The sequence below is a fragment of the Postia placenta genome (assembly GCF_002117355.1).
Source record: "Postia placenta MAD-698-R-SB12 unplaced genomic scaffold POSPLAscaffold_11, whole genome shotgun sequence".
NCBI classification, from domain to species: Eukaryota; Fungi; Basidiomycota; class Agaricomycetes; order Polyporales; family Adustoporiaceae; genus Rhodonia; species Rhodonia placenta.
The window spans coordinates 1209321-1224393 of NW_020169842.1; the positions used below are offsets into that span (position 1 = coordinate 1209321).

General features: G+C 52.1%; 4 protein-coding genes across 4 annotated transcripts; 2 read left to right on the plus strand and 2 right to left on the minus strand.

Annotated features, from left to right (window-relative positions):
* Positions 1 to 44: 44 nt before the first annotated feature.
* Positions 45 to 4423, minus strand: POSPLADRAFT_1067031 (hypothetical protein; the record flags this gene model as incomplete). Its single annotated transcript, XM_024482137.1, has 23 exons — positions 45 to 396; positions 456 to 627; positions 683 to 780; positions 838 to 921; positions 973 to 1161; positions 1219 to 1302; positions 1354 to 1500; positions 1560 to 1634; positions 1687 to 1766; positions 1902 to 2106; positions 2162 to 2351; positions 2405 to 2514; positions 2568 to 2620; positions 2675 to 2737; positions 2785 to 2901; positions 2952 to 2997; positions 3050 to 3154; positions 3220 to 3414; positions 3472 to 3620; positions 3675 to 3736; positions 3798 to 3868; positions 3922 to 4085; positions 4138 to 4423. The coding sequence occupies 23 exons, from the start codon at positions 4421 to 4423 to the stop codon at positions 85 to 87; spliced, it is 3057 nt and encodes a 1018-aa protein (XP_024336815.1). The 3' UTR covers positions 45 to 84.
* A 2973-nt stretch (positions 4424 to 7396) lies between these two features.
* POSPLADRAFT_1172312 (hypothetical protein) lies at positions 7397 to 10379 on the minus strand. The gene is made up of 11 exons (XM_024488177.1): positions 10146 to 10379; positions 9885 to 10046; positions 9638 to 9833; positions 9499 to 9578; positions 9221 to 9448; positions 8959 to 9162; positions 8582 to 8902; positions 8361 to 8519; positions 8067 to 8305; positions 7861 to 8016; positions 7397 to 7808 (listed from the first exon to the last, which is right to left on the minus strand). Exons 2-11 carry the CDS (start codon positions 9972 to 9974, stop codon positions 7550 to 7552), a joined length of 1932 nt encoding a protein of 643 aa, XP_024336816.1. The 5' UTR covers positions 9975 to 10046; positions 10146 to 10379; the 3' UTR covers positions 7397 to 7549.
* A 125-nt stretch (positions 10380 to 10504) lies between these two features.
* Positions 10505 to 11207, plus strand: POSPLADRAFT_1040866 (hypothetical protein). Its single transcript, XM_024477814.1, has 3 exons — positions 10505 to 10581; positions 10689 to 10963; positions 11020 to 11207. The coding sequence occupies exons 2-3, from the start codon at positions 10703 to 10705 to the stop codon at positions 11179 to 11181; spliced, it is 423 nt and encodes a 140-aa protein (XP_024336817.1). The 5' UTR covers positions 10505 to 10581; positions 10689 to 10702; the 3' UTR covers positions 11182 to 11207.
* Positions 11208 to 11748: 541 nt separating this feature from the next.
* Positions 11749 to 13336, plus strand: POSPLADRAFT_1059314 (hypothetical protein; the record flags this gene model as incomplete). The annotated part of the gene is made up of 2 exons (XM_024481143.1): positions 11749 to 12862; positions 12918 to 13336. 2 exons carry the CDS (start codon positions 11749 to 11751, stop codon positions 13334 to 13336), a joined length of 1533 nt encoding a protein of 510 aa, XP_024336818.1.
* Between the last annotated feature and the right edge of the window lie 1737 nt (positions 13337 to 15073).

The window sequence follows — 15073 nt, forward strand, 5'->3', positions numbered from 1 at the left end:
TTACAAACAGTAAAGCAGATGGCGTTCAACTGACACGCATAAATGCATGGGACAATGGAACAGGTTATATTATAGCACATTCCCCTATCCACCACCACCTAGCATTTTTCGGAAATCATTTTGCCCCTTGCCTTGCGATGACTGAGTAGGCTGTGTGTTCTGTGCATTCGGCGCTGACTGTGATCCAGTCGCAGAGACAGTGGAGACCCGCTTCTTGCTGCCCAAACCAGCTCTCGGCCTTGACACAGCAGTCCGTGGCACGAAGAGGCCTCCAGTTACCGCCGGCGAAGGGGTAGCGCGAGGTCCAGCAAGACCTCCAGATGTTTCTGCTACGAGCTCAAGTGTAACTCCGTCGAAGACTATGGGCTCTGAACGAAGGAGAAGCCTGCCTACATCCTACGACGAGATTGTCTCAGCCAAAGGTAAAAAATGAAAAATGAAGGGTTGTAACTCACTGCTGCATTCTCAAACTCTACCTCTGCTTCCGCCCTATCCGCAAACACTTCAACTCGTTTTACGGGTGCTAGCTTCTCTAAAAACTGTTGCAGCAAGCCCTCCTGTGTATTCGGAGGGAGTTTACGGACTCGAATAGAGCGGTTGCGGGCATCAGTTCGACGGCTGGGATCTCTGGACACAAACTGTCAGGCATAACTGGCGCATCTAAAGAAAACGCGAAACTGACCGATTCTTAGCGCGATTGCGCGTATCAGCTAGAGTGACTGCAATCCGTCGTTTTTTGAGTTCGTAGTTATTGGCACTTAGAGCAGCGACTGCATCTTGCTAAGTGTACCATGAGTCCACGACGTGATCCATGCTATCCCTGAAATACTGATTCACCTCTTGTTCGAACTCGACGAATGCGAAACCTTTTGGTCTACCATTGTCGTCCAGAGCCATTCTCACTTCTTTCACGACTCCATACTGTTGTAGATGGTTAGCATCGACCGCATCCTGTGAATCGTGAGCACGTACAGTCTTGAACAGGGTCTCCAAATCGCCTTTTGTAGCAAACCTGCTCAGGCCAGCGACGTAGATCTCTCTGTCATTGGCGTCACTGTCCGTCCGCTCCTTCTTGCGTTCAGGATTAGAAATATAAACGTTCATTGAGAGATCTGGCTCAAGCTCTTCGCCATGGAGTTTGAGTGCTGCTTGGGCTGATGCCTACAAGAGAAATGATGAGCATCAATGGATCGACATCTTTAGCGCACTGAATCATACAGGGGACGTATATTGAATGTAGCAGAAGCGTCGTGTGGCCTTGAACTTCTTGCTCGGCCATCGCACGTCAAAAATGGTCCCATACTAGACACTCTCGTCAGCTTAGGATGGCCATAAATCTCACTTCCAACGTACCTTGGTGAATATGTTTCGGATGAAAGCATCGTCCGCTTTTTCTGGGAAGTTTGTGACGTATAATGTAGACTGCCATGCCAAGTGAACCGCGACTTCCTGCCCATGAATACGCTTTTTATCCTTGGTCAATGCTGCAGGAATGCTGTCCTTGAGAAACAATTTATGTCAGGTTGTAAACGACATGGGTCCTACGCTTGACGGCGCACCCTTTCCATGAACTCTACTGTGGCGACGAGTGAATTTGGTAGTTGTGTGAGCTTGATCTCCCGAACGGCTCCGCACTGGACAAAAGCGTCAGGGACCACAATCGTGAGCAGTGTCAGAATCACAGACATCCTTGAATAACGAAGCCAAATCATCCTCCTTGGCATCTGAAGGAAGATCCGCGACGAATACTGTACAATTCTCCCTATCTCTATGGATGCACTGCAGTCAGTACCAATTAAAATACGTGTGGCAAAAGTCACATACCGCTTGAGCGGAAGGGGCTTTTGGTCTGAGTATCGCGTGATGAGTATCCGTGCTGCGACCGCACCAGTGGGCCTTACCTATTCGTGGCTTCTTGCTCTCGTCCTGCTCCGCACTATCCTCGGCCTTCCGCTTCGTGCCACTCCCACTGGCCACAGGCTGGCTGACATCAACTTCCATGGCTATAGGCTCGGCACCTGCAGGAGCTACGGCGGCGACAAACATGGCGTTTGCCTGTTGTTCAGCGATGAGCTGCGCAGCAGCATGCTCGGCTCTCTCCATGTCCTACAGCGTACAAAAGTAAGGGCGAGGCATTGAAAATTGAAAATTTGGGGATGACCTTGGCACGTCGCGCGGCGACCTGGAACTGTGCGCGTTCGATTCGGTCGAGGCAGTCCTCGAATTCCTCCACCGAGCCGTGCAACTGTTCGAAGCTGACCCAAGCCTCCCATAGTGCCTCCGACCAGTCCAAGTTCTTCGCACACACATCGCGGAACACGTTGCGAGCGTCCACGTAAAGGCCTTGTTTGCTGGAGGGTGTGCCATCAGATCCAGTTGATAGCACCGACAACAAAGGACGTACATCAGGATGTCTGTGTATGACGTCCATGCAAGATAGCTCGTCTTGTAGTGCTTTGTTGCGTCTTCCCATAGTATGAGAGCGTGCTCGGAAAGGCCAGCTAATCTAGTACACTGCCAACTGTCAGCCAATTTCCCACTGGGGCTATACGCACCTCGAAACTTACAACGGCAGAGAAATACTTCTCAATCCTGAGTCTCGGATCACCGGCGGGTGAAGCTGAATATATTCGTCGGTTATTCATGTATTCAATCTGTGTTTCTGGGGGCGCACCGTTCCTGACCCTACTAATACCATCCATCAGGATGTCGACCAAGTCGTTGAGGCCGTTTTCACCTGCAGCTGCGTGACAATCCTGATGCATCTGTGTTGTAACCACTTACCCATCTGCCCAGCCTCTACTTGCCGCTTTCCGTAGCCGGCTCGTGCAAGAATGGTAGGAACAAGCTGTTCCACATCCGCCTGCAGTGGCGCAATGGTCTTTGTCTCCTCGTAAACATCTGAAGCTTGTTGTAATTAAAGCCCATACATGATCAAAGCTGATCCTTACCAACTATTGCAGGTGCCGTACCTGCTTCAGACGCAGATGTCCTTTCCTGACAACATTCTTGAGCAATCACCATGTGTCAGTGATATGGATCGACTTACGAGGAAGCGAATGTATTGCGCCCGTACTCCGCCAGATGCCGGGACGCTCCTCAGTGCCCGCTGGTACATTTCCCGCTGCAGATCCGCATCAACGTCCTGCATTCTCTACTCATTGCGCGCAAGCGTCAGCAAGACACTGGATCACGAGCGCCTGCCAAAGAGATACTTACCAAGGCGTCAACATAACCAGCCCAAAAGGACTGCAGCGCTTGTTCTGCATTGGTCTCTCCTGCCCATCGCCGCTTGTCCCCCTCGGCGATGGCACGCTCGTACACGTTACTGAGGATAAAGAGGTCTGGCTTCCCTCTGCGCCGCTCAGCTGCGATATAGTATGCATAGCCTTCTAGCGAGAATCCGCTGTTCGCCTGCAGGACTCATGATAGTGAATCGACCAATATAGACCGTAATGACCTTATACACACAAGAGACGTTTCGAACTGTTCACGCTTCTCAGTTGCTTTCTTAGCCTGCGAGCGGAGCTTCGACGCATTGACTAGTAGTTCTTCATACTGGCCTGGCGGTCTGTAGTTTGTCGTGAAGCTCGAATACGCTTGAAAGGTTTCTTCGTGATCTGAACAATGCTGTCTTCAGTTTGGGCACGGATCTGAGGGAGACAATGACAAACTGAAGTGAGGCTGTTGGATCCGCTCCAGCAGCATGGCTTCTACTTGAGCGACAAGTGTCTCCCTGTGGAACACGACGGGTCAGTCAACGCAAGCAGGGGGTACAAGTATCCAAAATGTGGCACCTCTCCAAGCCTTGGGCGGCCTGTAGTCGTTCGAGCTCCCAATCGTACCAGGTGTTCCAGAGCTGCTGACTCTGCCCCGCATGATTGAAGCCTGCTCCCCGTAGCTCGCAACGAGTGCACACACCTGCGTGAGATGACCCACTCCCTTTGTAACGACAGACGCGATCGCGGCGCTCGTCCATTCTGGAGTGAATAGTTCACCGAGGTCGTCTGGCTTCGTCTCCGAGGTACTGAAGTGTTCATAACGATCGATCAAAAGCTCAATGTGCTGCTTCAACAGTGGGATGGCTATAGCAAATATCATTTTGCTGTTGTTACCAAAAGAAAGCGCGGCACATACAGAGATAATCTGCCTCGGCGCGTTCGTACATGCCCATGATCTCCTGTAAATGTGCTGCTGATTCAAGACTCTCTGACTTGACCTTATGTTCGAGAAGAGGTTGCCATATGTGATCGCCTGCTGCCCAAAAGGCGGTGACCATTTCTAGGGCGGACTCGACTTGGTCTTGCATGCCAGTCTCGCGCGCGAGTCGAACATGTTCTGCATGAAGAGACAAATCGTACGGGTTCTCCGTCAAGCGTGTCAAGATGGTAGATAAAGCTTCCAAAGCATCTGCCTCTTCCATGGTGTGATTTTGTGGGAGGTCGTCTTTTTGCGTATTATATCTGCAGCCTGCGCAGGTTGAAGGAAGTGTCTACTTGTACTGCTCTCAGGCGACTATAACCACAGCATGCGCACACGTGCCCGTCGTACGCGCCTGTAGGACCCCGGCGAATCCCTTAAGAGCTCTGATCCCGCGCAGACCCCATTTCGGGGGTAGATAAGATAAGATTTGTCACGATCTAAGCGTGGGAACTTCAGGCACATTGCATATTTCGATGTATCTTGGGGGGAACTGTCTACTCACCTATTCTGGGGGTGATCCGTGACAAAATGATCTCGTAAAACGCAAAATACTGCCAAAAGTGGGTCATTTTTAGTGTCATTTTCGGGGTTTTGAGGGATCGGACCTCTGAGGGGACTTTCCGGGGTCCTGCGCCTGTGCGTTGGAACGATATCTGTTAAGAAACTCACGTCGTGACATTGCCAATTCCATCAAAATCCTTTCCTCCTCGACCGTCCTTCCGCAAAACGTCTATTTCGTGGTCAACTTTACTAATCACGCGTACTGCTGGGTTTTCACGATCTGCTTCGAGACGTATTGATTGTGTTGGACCGCATCAATTCATTCACCTCAGATCCGTCTCTTCTTTGAAGCTGCCAGTCACCCTTTGACGCTCCGGGACTAGCATCAGGCTTTGATGATTGAAGATATCTGTCGAGAAACAGCTAAGTACGCCGGCGTGTTGTATATTGACGTTATGAGTGTATTGGAGAACATTGATGTTACCACATATAGACGCTAGCAAATCTTGCTCGCGAATGAGAAATCCCATGTGTGTGCAGAAACACGACCGGCAGGGCACTAGTGTCCTGCTGGTCGTGCCGAAGTATATGTATCATGTGTGAAGTAGACAGGGAAGTTGCTAACGAACATAGTGGAATTTGGGAGCACGAGCAACGACCGCGGACGTCCCTGGGATGTCAGATCTCAGGCCTCCAGAGTCAGACACTCCTCCTTGACGAGAAGATCCACAAGAAAAGAAAAGAAAAAACAGAGACAGTAAATATGTATCCGAGACAGAGATCAACCGTACTAGTGGTTTTTGTTGGACATTCAACACCCTTGAGCGCTTCAGCACTCCACGTCTTGCTCTCTGGATATTGTTCTGGTTTTTCGTTAATTGGCACCCTGTTCACCCGTTGTGTTACATCCAGTCTAATTATCATTTCATTCTTAGCGTGATCAGCAGCGGATCTACAATGCATCCAGTGTAGTTACCGTAGAAAACCCCACCAACCAGCTCACCAGCTCATCCGCGCAAAAGAGCCCCGGGATTGCCTGGTCCGTCTTCTCCGAAATGACAGCAGCAGTGTTCGGATCGATCGCCAGTCCGTCGAATGTGAATGTAATACCACAAGCAACTTCGACCGCGAGAAACAGCGACTTGTCGAGTGGCAATGACAAGTTAGACTTTGGAAGCTCGAACGACTCACGTGTGGACTGAGTGGAGAGACCGTCCTTCACGGCAGGATCCCACTTCGCCGATGGATGCTCTGCCACAGCGCGATTGCATGCTGCGAGCGTCTCGATGAACGCATCGGCGTCCTTTAAACTCTTCGCCCGTAGCTCCTCCGCAAGCTCTGTCACGCTCGCCGCCGATATCTTCTCGACGACGTCGTCGCCGTACTCCCCCATGCGCAGTCAGTCGGGCGCCCCCGCATCCCACACCTGGAACGCGTGCCAACCTGGCTGCCGAAGGATTTCGCCCCTGAACTTCGCGTATGTGTAGTTGCGGAAGTCCTGGCACTCGTCGACGAACCGCCGCCCGTGCGCGTTCAGCATAAGCTCGAGTGGGTACCCGGACTTGGTGAACTGGTTGCTGACCACGCGGTCTCCGCGGTCAGCCAGTGCGTTTGCGTCCCAACAGGTCGAGTGGCAGTGCGCGAAGTCCCCTGCCAGCTTCGCGCCGATGGACTGCGCGAGGCTGAGACCATCGCCGGTGTTGTAGGGAGTGCCGCGGACCTACAAAATCGACGAATCAACATTTGCCTGCCTGAGTGCACGACCAGTGTACCGTACCTTCGCTCGTTCCCAGTCTGATCCAAGATATTTGGCGCGAGGATCAACACTGGACTCGAAGCCTTCGCCCGCTAGTACCACGGCAGGTGCAGAGAGCTGCAGCCGTCCACCATTACGAATAACCGCTACGCCGGAGATACGACCATCGTCGAGTTTCAGTTCGACTGCTGAGGTGTCGTACCACACTGTCACCCCGACTTTCTCCAATGCTTGCTGGTGTGCTGCAACGAGGTCCTTTCCGCCGTCTTCCACACTCACCACTATACCTCCCCAGAACCTTTGGCGCCCGTTCACAAGGTACGCCTGGCGATGGAAGGAGAATATGAACGGGATCTGCACTCGTTCTGCAAGCCAGCCAATCGCGTCCCTTGACCCGTCAACAACGGCTCTGACCATCGCCGGATCTGACCAGTTGTTGCCCAGTCGCGTGATGTCCGCGGTAAACTCCTCGGCTGAGTATGGATACATGCCGTTAGTTGAAGCCATCTCTGCGGTCGCATTGCGCACGATGGGGAGGAGGTCTTGCAAGCTACCATGGACTGTTCGGTGTGCACCTGCAGTGAAGTAGCCGTTGCCACCTACCCACTCTGGAGGTCCCTTCTCAATGACGAGAGCGCGATTACAGCCTGCATCGACAGCTGATAGTGCAGCGCAGCTGCATGACCTGAAGCAATCAAAGAAGTCGTCCACAAAGCGGGCTTACCGAAGAATACGAAGGTTATAGATATTGAAGTCGATAGACAGTGATCAATTGACTCTCGGAAGTCCTGCGTCTAACGTTCGGCAGTCCAGTCTGTAGGTAGCGGCACCCTTGCTCGCCAACCAGCGAAATGGAGACGGGTTGAAATTGAGTCGCGAAAGGGACCAGGAAGATGGTTCGGACTTTCGAAAGAAGTTGACAACGAGAATACACTTCAGTGTAGTTGATGAGTACACAACAGCCGACGAGCTCGATTCTGATAGGGTCAGGCGCGCCAAGGAGCGGCTATGTACGCATACATATCCATACCAAAGCCTGTATCGAAGCAAACTCCAAGGCTTCGCAAACTATCTCGATTCGAACACTCACTACTGAGACGCTATTCGGTCGACTCCTTGCTTCACCCGTCCGAGAAGGTTCTTGACCCCGTCCTTAATGCCATCTGTCTGTAAGCTGACTCCCTCTCCGCTGGTCCGGTATACGCCTGTGCCTGCTGGGCCGCCAAGACTTACATTCACGCCACCAAGGTTGAGATTGAGTGACGGCATCGTGTTGGAGGTCCCAGGTGGAGGCTCGTAGACAGACGCAGGGAAGTTGGCAGCCGCAGAGCGTATCATGTCGACATAGCTATCAGAGACACTGTCAGCTCGCAGAACGAGCGGCACGGATTGAATCATACCTTGATGAATTGTGCACGCATGTGCCGCCCAGGAGCAGCCTACTTCCTGCTGCAGCCGAGGCGCCACTCTGCGCAGATTCCTGGTTCATCAAGGCAACCACGCGTGCCTCCGCGTACGTTGTACCGCCAATCATGAAGATGATGACATCTTGCGGTCTAGTCAAATCTCAGCACCTGCGAAGCTTTCACAACATCCATGAGCGCACCTCTGAAGGCTAGCGTTTGGACCTGCGCCTTCGAGAAACGGATGACTGGTATCCCTAAGGCGGCCCTTGAACAGATCCTCCAACGTCTCTGCAAGATGCGGCTGGTGTTGCATATAGACATTCTCGACGCCTTTGAGACCTTTGAGAGCAGAACGACCCTTCGCGAAAAGCGACTCCGCCGAAAAGAGATCGTCCTGACGCTGGTCTGAGCCTGCAATATTCAGGATGACATATACGAGCTAAATAGGCGTAGCAATGAGTTGAGTTAGATTTCGGGGGGGGGAAGAGAAATACCCTGGCATCTTCCCGTTGCACGCCATTCTCCAACATCAGGCTGATGAGCGATGCGACATTGTGGGACTGTGTCTTCTGGTATCGCAGTGCATATAGAATGACAAGGCGCAGTTTATTCCAAGGTTGAATCACTGGATTCGTGATCAACGCTTGCACACTCTATATAGATCAAGGAATTGAGTCAGAACAGCCTCTCAGTGTTCACGCGACCATGAGCCCACCTTCAAGTCCGCTCCAGACCCCGTTGCTAGCCCTTGCTCCACTTCACCAATGTCTAGCAGCTTGTCGCGTTCAACAACACGGCTTAGCTCGCCCACAATTGCGACGTGCTTGCTCACGTTCCCACCGAGCTTACGGAACTCAGGGTACTCCTCGACGAAGCGCTTCATGTCGCTGATCGAGTTGATCGCGGACGGGTCGTGCGCGAGCGAATGCGACTGATACGATTGCACGTACGCTTTGAGCGCAGTGCCGAGATCGCCGAACGTTGCCAGGTGGTGAGCTTGGAAGAAGGGATCAATCGCCGGTGTGAGGGTCACTTCCTGTCATTGAACGTTGCAATGAGTGGCCGCGACTGCCTGTGTCGCTGAGGGCCCACCTTCAACTCGGGGCGAATGTCTGGTATGAGGCTCAAGTCTACTCGCCCATTCTGGATGCCCATGAGTTCGTGCACCATTGCCTGGTACGTCCACTGTGAAAGGAGCGGCGTGACGGGGTCGTTCCGTCTATCCAGGATGAGTAACAATGGTGGGACCTGGGTGAGCCTGAAATCGAATAGCTGTGATTCTGATTGAATGCGATGCTGCAGCACAGACAGTTCAATGGCTTCCCCAGCGTCGATACGGTGTGTGTAGGCGTACCTGAATCTCCACTCCGAGCTTTTTAGCCATTGCACTGGACCGCTCGTATCGAATCACAGGCTTTTTCTTCAAACTCAGGAGAACAGCCGTGACACCCTGTACAGCACGCTCCAATGCCCTTGGGTCCCATGAGTTAGGTGACTGGCCATAGAGCGGTCCTGACGCGTTCGGGAAATGGTTGAGCGAGAACAGACAGGGAAGTATCGGTGCGTAGTCTGCAAAGTGTTCCTACTGTCTGTATCAGGGGAAACGCCGACACTGATGACCGCCTTGCTGACCTGCACTTCGCGAACGACCTCATATTCGTCAGCATTGGCAAGACGTTCAATGGCCGTCTTGCTCAAAATGTTGCTGAAATCTACGTACGCAGTCAGCAAATGCCTGGCTGCAGTGAGTCATGGCGATTCACCCACTGACAGAGGTAGTATTCGCCATACTTTGGCTCCCGTAGCTCCGCCTCCAGCGCCTCCAGGCTCTCTTCGCTGGTCTGTAAGAAGCACACACACTTCATGTGCGGCATGCCGTCCCGTTTCTTGTTGTCAATTTTGTCTGTCAAGTATACCTGGTGTGACAGTAGGGTCGATTGCGTCGAGGCTAGTGAAACTATAGGAGTCTGCAAATATGGTCGGTGACCAGCACCTTTGGTTGATGATCTGTTTCGTACCGTGTGTCCGTCCAGAAGCAGCACCTTCATAGAAGGTGGGACAGAGATGAGTTTGGCAATATAGGTCTCGACCGCCTTGACGACATCCATAGTACCAAGCTGTATGTGGTAAGACCGGCACGTTCACAGTGGTGTTGCGGCTTAGTGGCACGGAAATACTGTCTAAGGAGTAGAGGAAAGTGTAGGGAGTAATACCAGAGCAGAACATCAGGCCCAGGAGTGAGCATCGGACGAGCGCGTCGTGTTGTGAGACAACCATACCTGGTGATTCTTTCCACCGAATACGAGTACACAATCGTCCGGCCAGCTTTGTTGTATTTGGGGTCCGTCCAATTCCAGTCAAGGCCCGGAGACAACCAGTACAGAGGCTGAGAGCCTGCACTGCACTTCACAAAGACCTTGCAGACCGACGACGGGTCCTATGCGGTTGTGATGGTTGCTGCTTACTCACAGAAGAGGTAACCGAGGATCTGCAGGATGATATAGACCTTGGTGAATGGTCGAGAATAAGAGCGTTCACCCGACTCAGATGGCGTCACGACTGCACGACGCGTCACACATGCGTGCTGCTGCAGGCTGCTGTTTCAACCTGCTCATCATTCTCACCGCTGACCCCTGGTCATTCAGAACTACATTACCAAATAACTCTTGATTGTATGCTGGTTATTGCCAGCAACATAGTAATACTCAAGCGCAGGCAAGTTTGCAATTGCCACCGGTAGAGGCGACATGAGAAGCTCAGACTCAGGCATCTCTGCATTGTCCTGCTCGCTCATGACTTCGGATCTACCATGTGTTCGACAGCATTAAGCTCGTGGATGGCTGACGGTCATCGATGTGGAAATCCGTCCGACGACTCTGAACAATCTTCCCGGACGCCTGTGCCATCTGTCGACGACCTTTCGAGACCTTCGACTCCCGATTTTCCTACTGCGGAGCTCACTAATGCACTTGAAGAGCAGTGTTTTGGGATTGTCAATTTCACTATCGTATCGTCCACTGTGCACGAAGCATTTGCGCGTGTCGCCCTTCTCGAAGGAAACACTGTCATCATCTCGCTTTCACCTCGCGGGTATACGGTACGTGTATACTATGTCATGTTGCTACTTCTCCTGATGATGCCATATGCGCGAAGGCTGGGATAGGGCCTGGGCAGGAACCGCGAGAGATGCCGACAGAGTCCATACTAGAGCTCTCGTACGAGAGCATCGAGGACATCCTGACGGTGTTGAGTTCTCGCTATGCAGATGCGCGTCGGGACAGATTGTTTGCTAAGCTGCAGGCGCTATCACCATGAAGAATAATAATTATTTACTCCAATTATGCTGCACGACGAAGAGCACAGTGATATCCCTGGCAGCCAGCAACTTTGACTGGGGGCACGTCACCTAATTGTCCGCATGCGTCAGTTACGGTTGCAACGTGAAACTACTTTCTAAGTCCTGCTCTCTGAGGCACAGGTGAGTCGTCGGTGCCACGTCTGATTGTCACGAGAAGGTAGCCAGTACATAAGGACAGCAACATGTCGTACTGTTCTTGACCTTCTATGACCAAATTGCACTGCTTCTGGGCGACTGCATTGAGTTTCCCAGTGGCGGGGCGCTCCGCATGTTGGACCGACCTATTAACGCTGCTGTTGCGACTTTCGCAGGGCATCAAGGCACACTTCCACCAAGGTTCTTGTGCATCATATAACCTCGTCCGCTCTTCATTGCTGCCATATTTCCTTGCCCCGAGCGTCGAGTAGTTTGTCTCGCGGACCCATCGGTTAAATCAGGTGAGTAGCATGAAACATTTGCATTGAATGATTTCCGCGTATACATACGTTCCCAGGTTCCACATATAGCGACTACCGTCAGATTAGATGGACCTCTCCTCGCTCGAGGTTGAAGGCGTTGACGTCCCCTCTCGCCCTCTCTTAGCCATAACGTGGGAACCACTAAATGTAGACCGACCGACAAATCCAGACGGGATCAAAGATGTCATTATGGTTGAAGCAGAGTCGTCTGTCCTTATGGAGTCACCGAACGCAGTGTCCGCTCCCGATTTAGTTCCAATGTCCCAGCCAAAGCCATGGATTCTTCTTTCAACGAGCCAGATCCCGTACCACCCAGAATCACAGCCGCCTCTACCCCTAGAGGTCTTCGAATACATCATCGACATCATCGCAGAAGAACTCACGCATGTCAATAGGTATCACAACCTATTGGCCTGCGCGCTTACCTGCCGTGCATGGTACCCGCGGAGTCGGACACGCCTCCTCGAGGACATCACCATCGATGAGCGTTGGCAGCTGGTCGGATTCACGCGTATGCTCAAGACCCGACCAGCGCTCGCACAGCGCATATACGGACTCTGCATCTCGGGGCGGCGCCAGGACTTGATGAGAGAAGATCCACGCAAGTCGCACTCGCCGAGTACATCACCTCTTGTCCAGTTCCCCCTTATGCTCGCGCGCAAGCTGCCAAGCCTCGAGGCCCTGACGTTCGACGATATCTATTTTGTGGACGAGCACGACCCGAGCTTCGTCGGCTGCTTCCGTTGCCTATCTGAGTTCACCTCGGTGACCAAGCTTACGCTCACCGGCGCGCACTTCACGTCCCCTCTGCCACTTATGCGCCTCCTGTCCTCCCTGCCCAACTTGGCATGGTTTTCGTGTGGCGCCGTCATGTTCCTCGATCTTGCGCCTGGTCCGAACACCGTTGTTCTGCAGTCAGCATCTCGTATCAAGCTATCGTACTTAAGCATGGGGCCTGGAACCACAGACGTACGAACCATCATCGACTTGTTGACGGAGACCGGCATGGTCAGTAGCATAACGCGTTTCGATACAGATGCGAACGGTCAGTTCTCCATCGAACTCATGGAGGAAGCCGGAATATTTCGAATTCTCGAGCTTGCCGCACCATCCCTCAAGGAAATACGACTTCATCTGTTTGCGTCTCATCACGTCACAGAGACTGCAAACCGGGTTGTTGGTAAGCCGGATAGGCCCCTCGTTCAAGCCCGACGTGCGCTGACAAGACGAGACAGAAGAGCGTGCCAGATTGTTCATACCAGCGCTTCGCATCCTCTCCATAACCCTCGTTCCCTATCTCTCGATGTCTGCCACTCATAACAATTGGGTCGTCAACCTATTTTCCAAGATCCCATCTAACAAGGTGTTGGATGTCGTCCTTTTGATCAAGCCGGGCAACAGGACTGCGGCCAACGTCTTCGCCATATTCGACGCGGAGCAGTGGTCCCTGATCGATGAAAAACTGTCTCGCTCTCTGGCCCCATCACGCTCGAAGGGTCTCAAGGTAGAGATGGACGTCATGGACAAGAATGCTGCAAGTAGACGTCTTGCAGATGAGCTGCGTGAAGGCGCATTGGCTCGCTTACCGAGGCTGCATTCTCGACGGATGTTAACGTACGTGTTCCCGTTGCCAGCTTTTGTCGTTGTCACGTAAAACCAATGATTGTTTTATCAGGGTGGTCATCACGTATATATAAGCTACGACGGTAGCCATATCTCGTACAATGATTTGCCCGCTCCCATACTATCTGATGTATGTCCAGCCTAACCGCCACATCGGCTGTCTGAAGGCCATGTATGTTGTGTGGCTGACTTTACCCATCGGACGACATTACATATCTCAAGAAGTTTAAATCTGCTCATCGTGAAAGTTTGTTTGTGTGGCTGAGTCATAGGCACGCGTCTCTGAATAATGCTGTAGTACCTCTGACATAGTGTTGCTCCGCTAGTAAGCAAGTGCGTAGCATGTCAAGGTAAAGTATACACAAGTTCATTCGTATCCTCCGGTCACTGGGAATTCATGTCTGATCTGCAAGCCTCCAATTTAGCGTCTGCACTGCGGAGACAATCAATGCGGTTGGGTCAACGCAAATCACCTCTGCCGTGATGCCACTCACTGATCAGCAAAACACAGTACGCCGATACTCATGATGATGGGCCAGCGAAAACGTCGGTTTTTTTCTCGTGATCGTGATCGCAGGGCGCAGGGGATAACGGGTACTATTATATACTCAGCGTCACCGTGTGGCTGCTACTAGTAGCCAGGGTCAGCGTTCAGTGTCCCATCATACTCGTCAGTCACCTCCCAGCTTTCACTCAAGTACGGTGCCGATAAGCTAGGTTAAAGACCGGAACCTCGGATGCGCCGTTCCTTTTGCAGGCTCGGGAAATCTGTGTATATGACGCGGGGAGGCTTGAAGCTTGATGCATTGATGACGGGCGTACTGCCATATTTTTGCAAGTTTCTTCGAGTCGCCGATCATGCAGTCCACAGCAGTTCATGTCGTCGCGTCCAAGTGCCATTTGGGCTTCTGAGTCACGCCCAGTGTCGGATGTCATAGCGCTCAGTGTCCTCTTGCACAGGCAGCATCTGTCTAACATCGTAGTTAGTGCACAGCGACACAGTGGAGCCCTCGTCTTCTCGTATTGCGCCTCCGATCTGAAGACTCGATAATTCGATGCCAAGATTGTTGGCTACTTCCGTTATGACTTTGTACATGGGCAGCGATATGTTAACACCAGGCCACCGAGGATCGTCGTAGTTCAGCGAGTTGGACGGCTCATAAGCCTTTGATTTGTAAGTGACAGTTTTTTGTATCATTTGTATCAATTGTACTTCCCAGCTAGCTCGAGGAAAATATTGTAATCGGCTACCCAGCCATTTCGCAAGACTGGCTACCGGAGGGAGGCGTATGTATGGAGTATGAGAGCGCGGGGGAGTGTGTCGAGAGGAGCACATTTACAGGCACGCTCAATGACCTGCCATAATATAAGCAGGTGCTAGAAATGACGTTGAAAAGCAGGGACATACGTCGAGGGTTGATCTTCTCTTCAGTGGCGCATAAGGAAAGCCGATTGCTCTTTTCGAGCTAGGAGGGTCAAGCGAGAAATGGTCTATGGCAAGCCTTTGCGACAAATGTACTACATAATATATACAAGTAGAGCGATAGCAGAATCTCCAAAGATGACAGGTATCGGCTAGCGGTCCACCGACAATTAATCGAACTCATCCAATCATTTATCACCACTCGGGCTTCCCGGTCACTCCAAATGCGGCGCCAGAGCGCTAATGTCTTCCGGCCTTGCTTGACGTCATGCAACATGGTTGGTGAATGTAACAGCGACACAGTGGCGTCGTCGTCATCTTGCATGACACCTGCGATTCGGAGGC

Coding starts and splice junctions, on each gene's coding strand:
- POSPLADRAFT_1040866 (XM_024477814.1), top strand. CDS start 10,703: ATGGCTGACGGTCATCGATGTGGAAATCCGTCCGACGACTCTGAACAA. Junction 10,964..11,019: donor TTTCACCTCGCGGGTATACG/GTACGTGTATAC, acceptor ATATGCGCGAAG/GCTGGGATAGGGCCTGGGCA.
- POSPLADRAFT_1172312 (XM_024488177.1), bottom strand. CDS start 9,974: ATGGATGTCGTCAAGGCGGTCGAGACCTATATTGCCAAACTCATCTCT. Junction 9,163..9,220: donor AGCTCGGAGTGGAGATTCAG/GTACGCCTACAC, acceptor TCTGTGCTGCAG/CATCGCATTCAATCAGAATC. Junction 8,306..8,360: donor TGCAACGGGAAGATGCCAGG/GTATTTCTCTTC, acceptor ACGCCTATTTAG/CTCGTATATGTCATCCTGAA.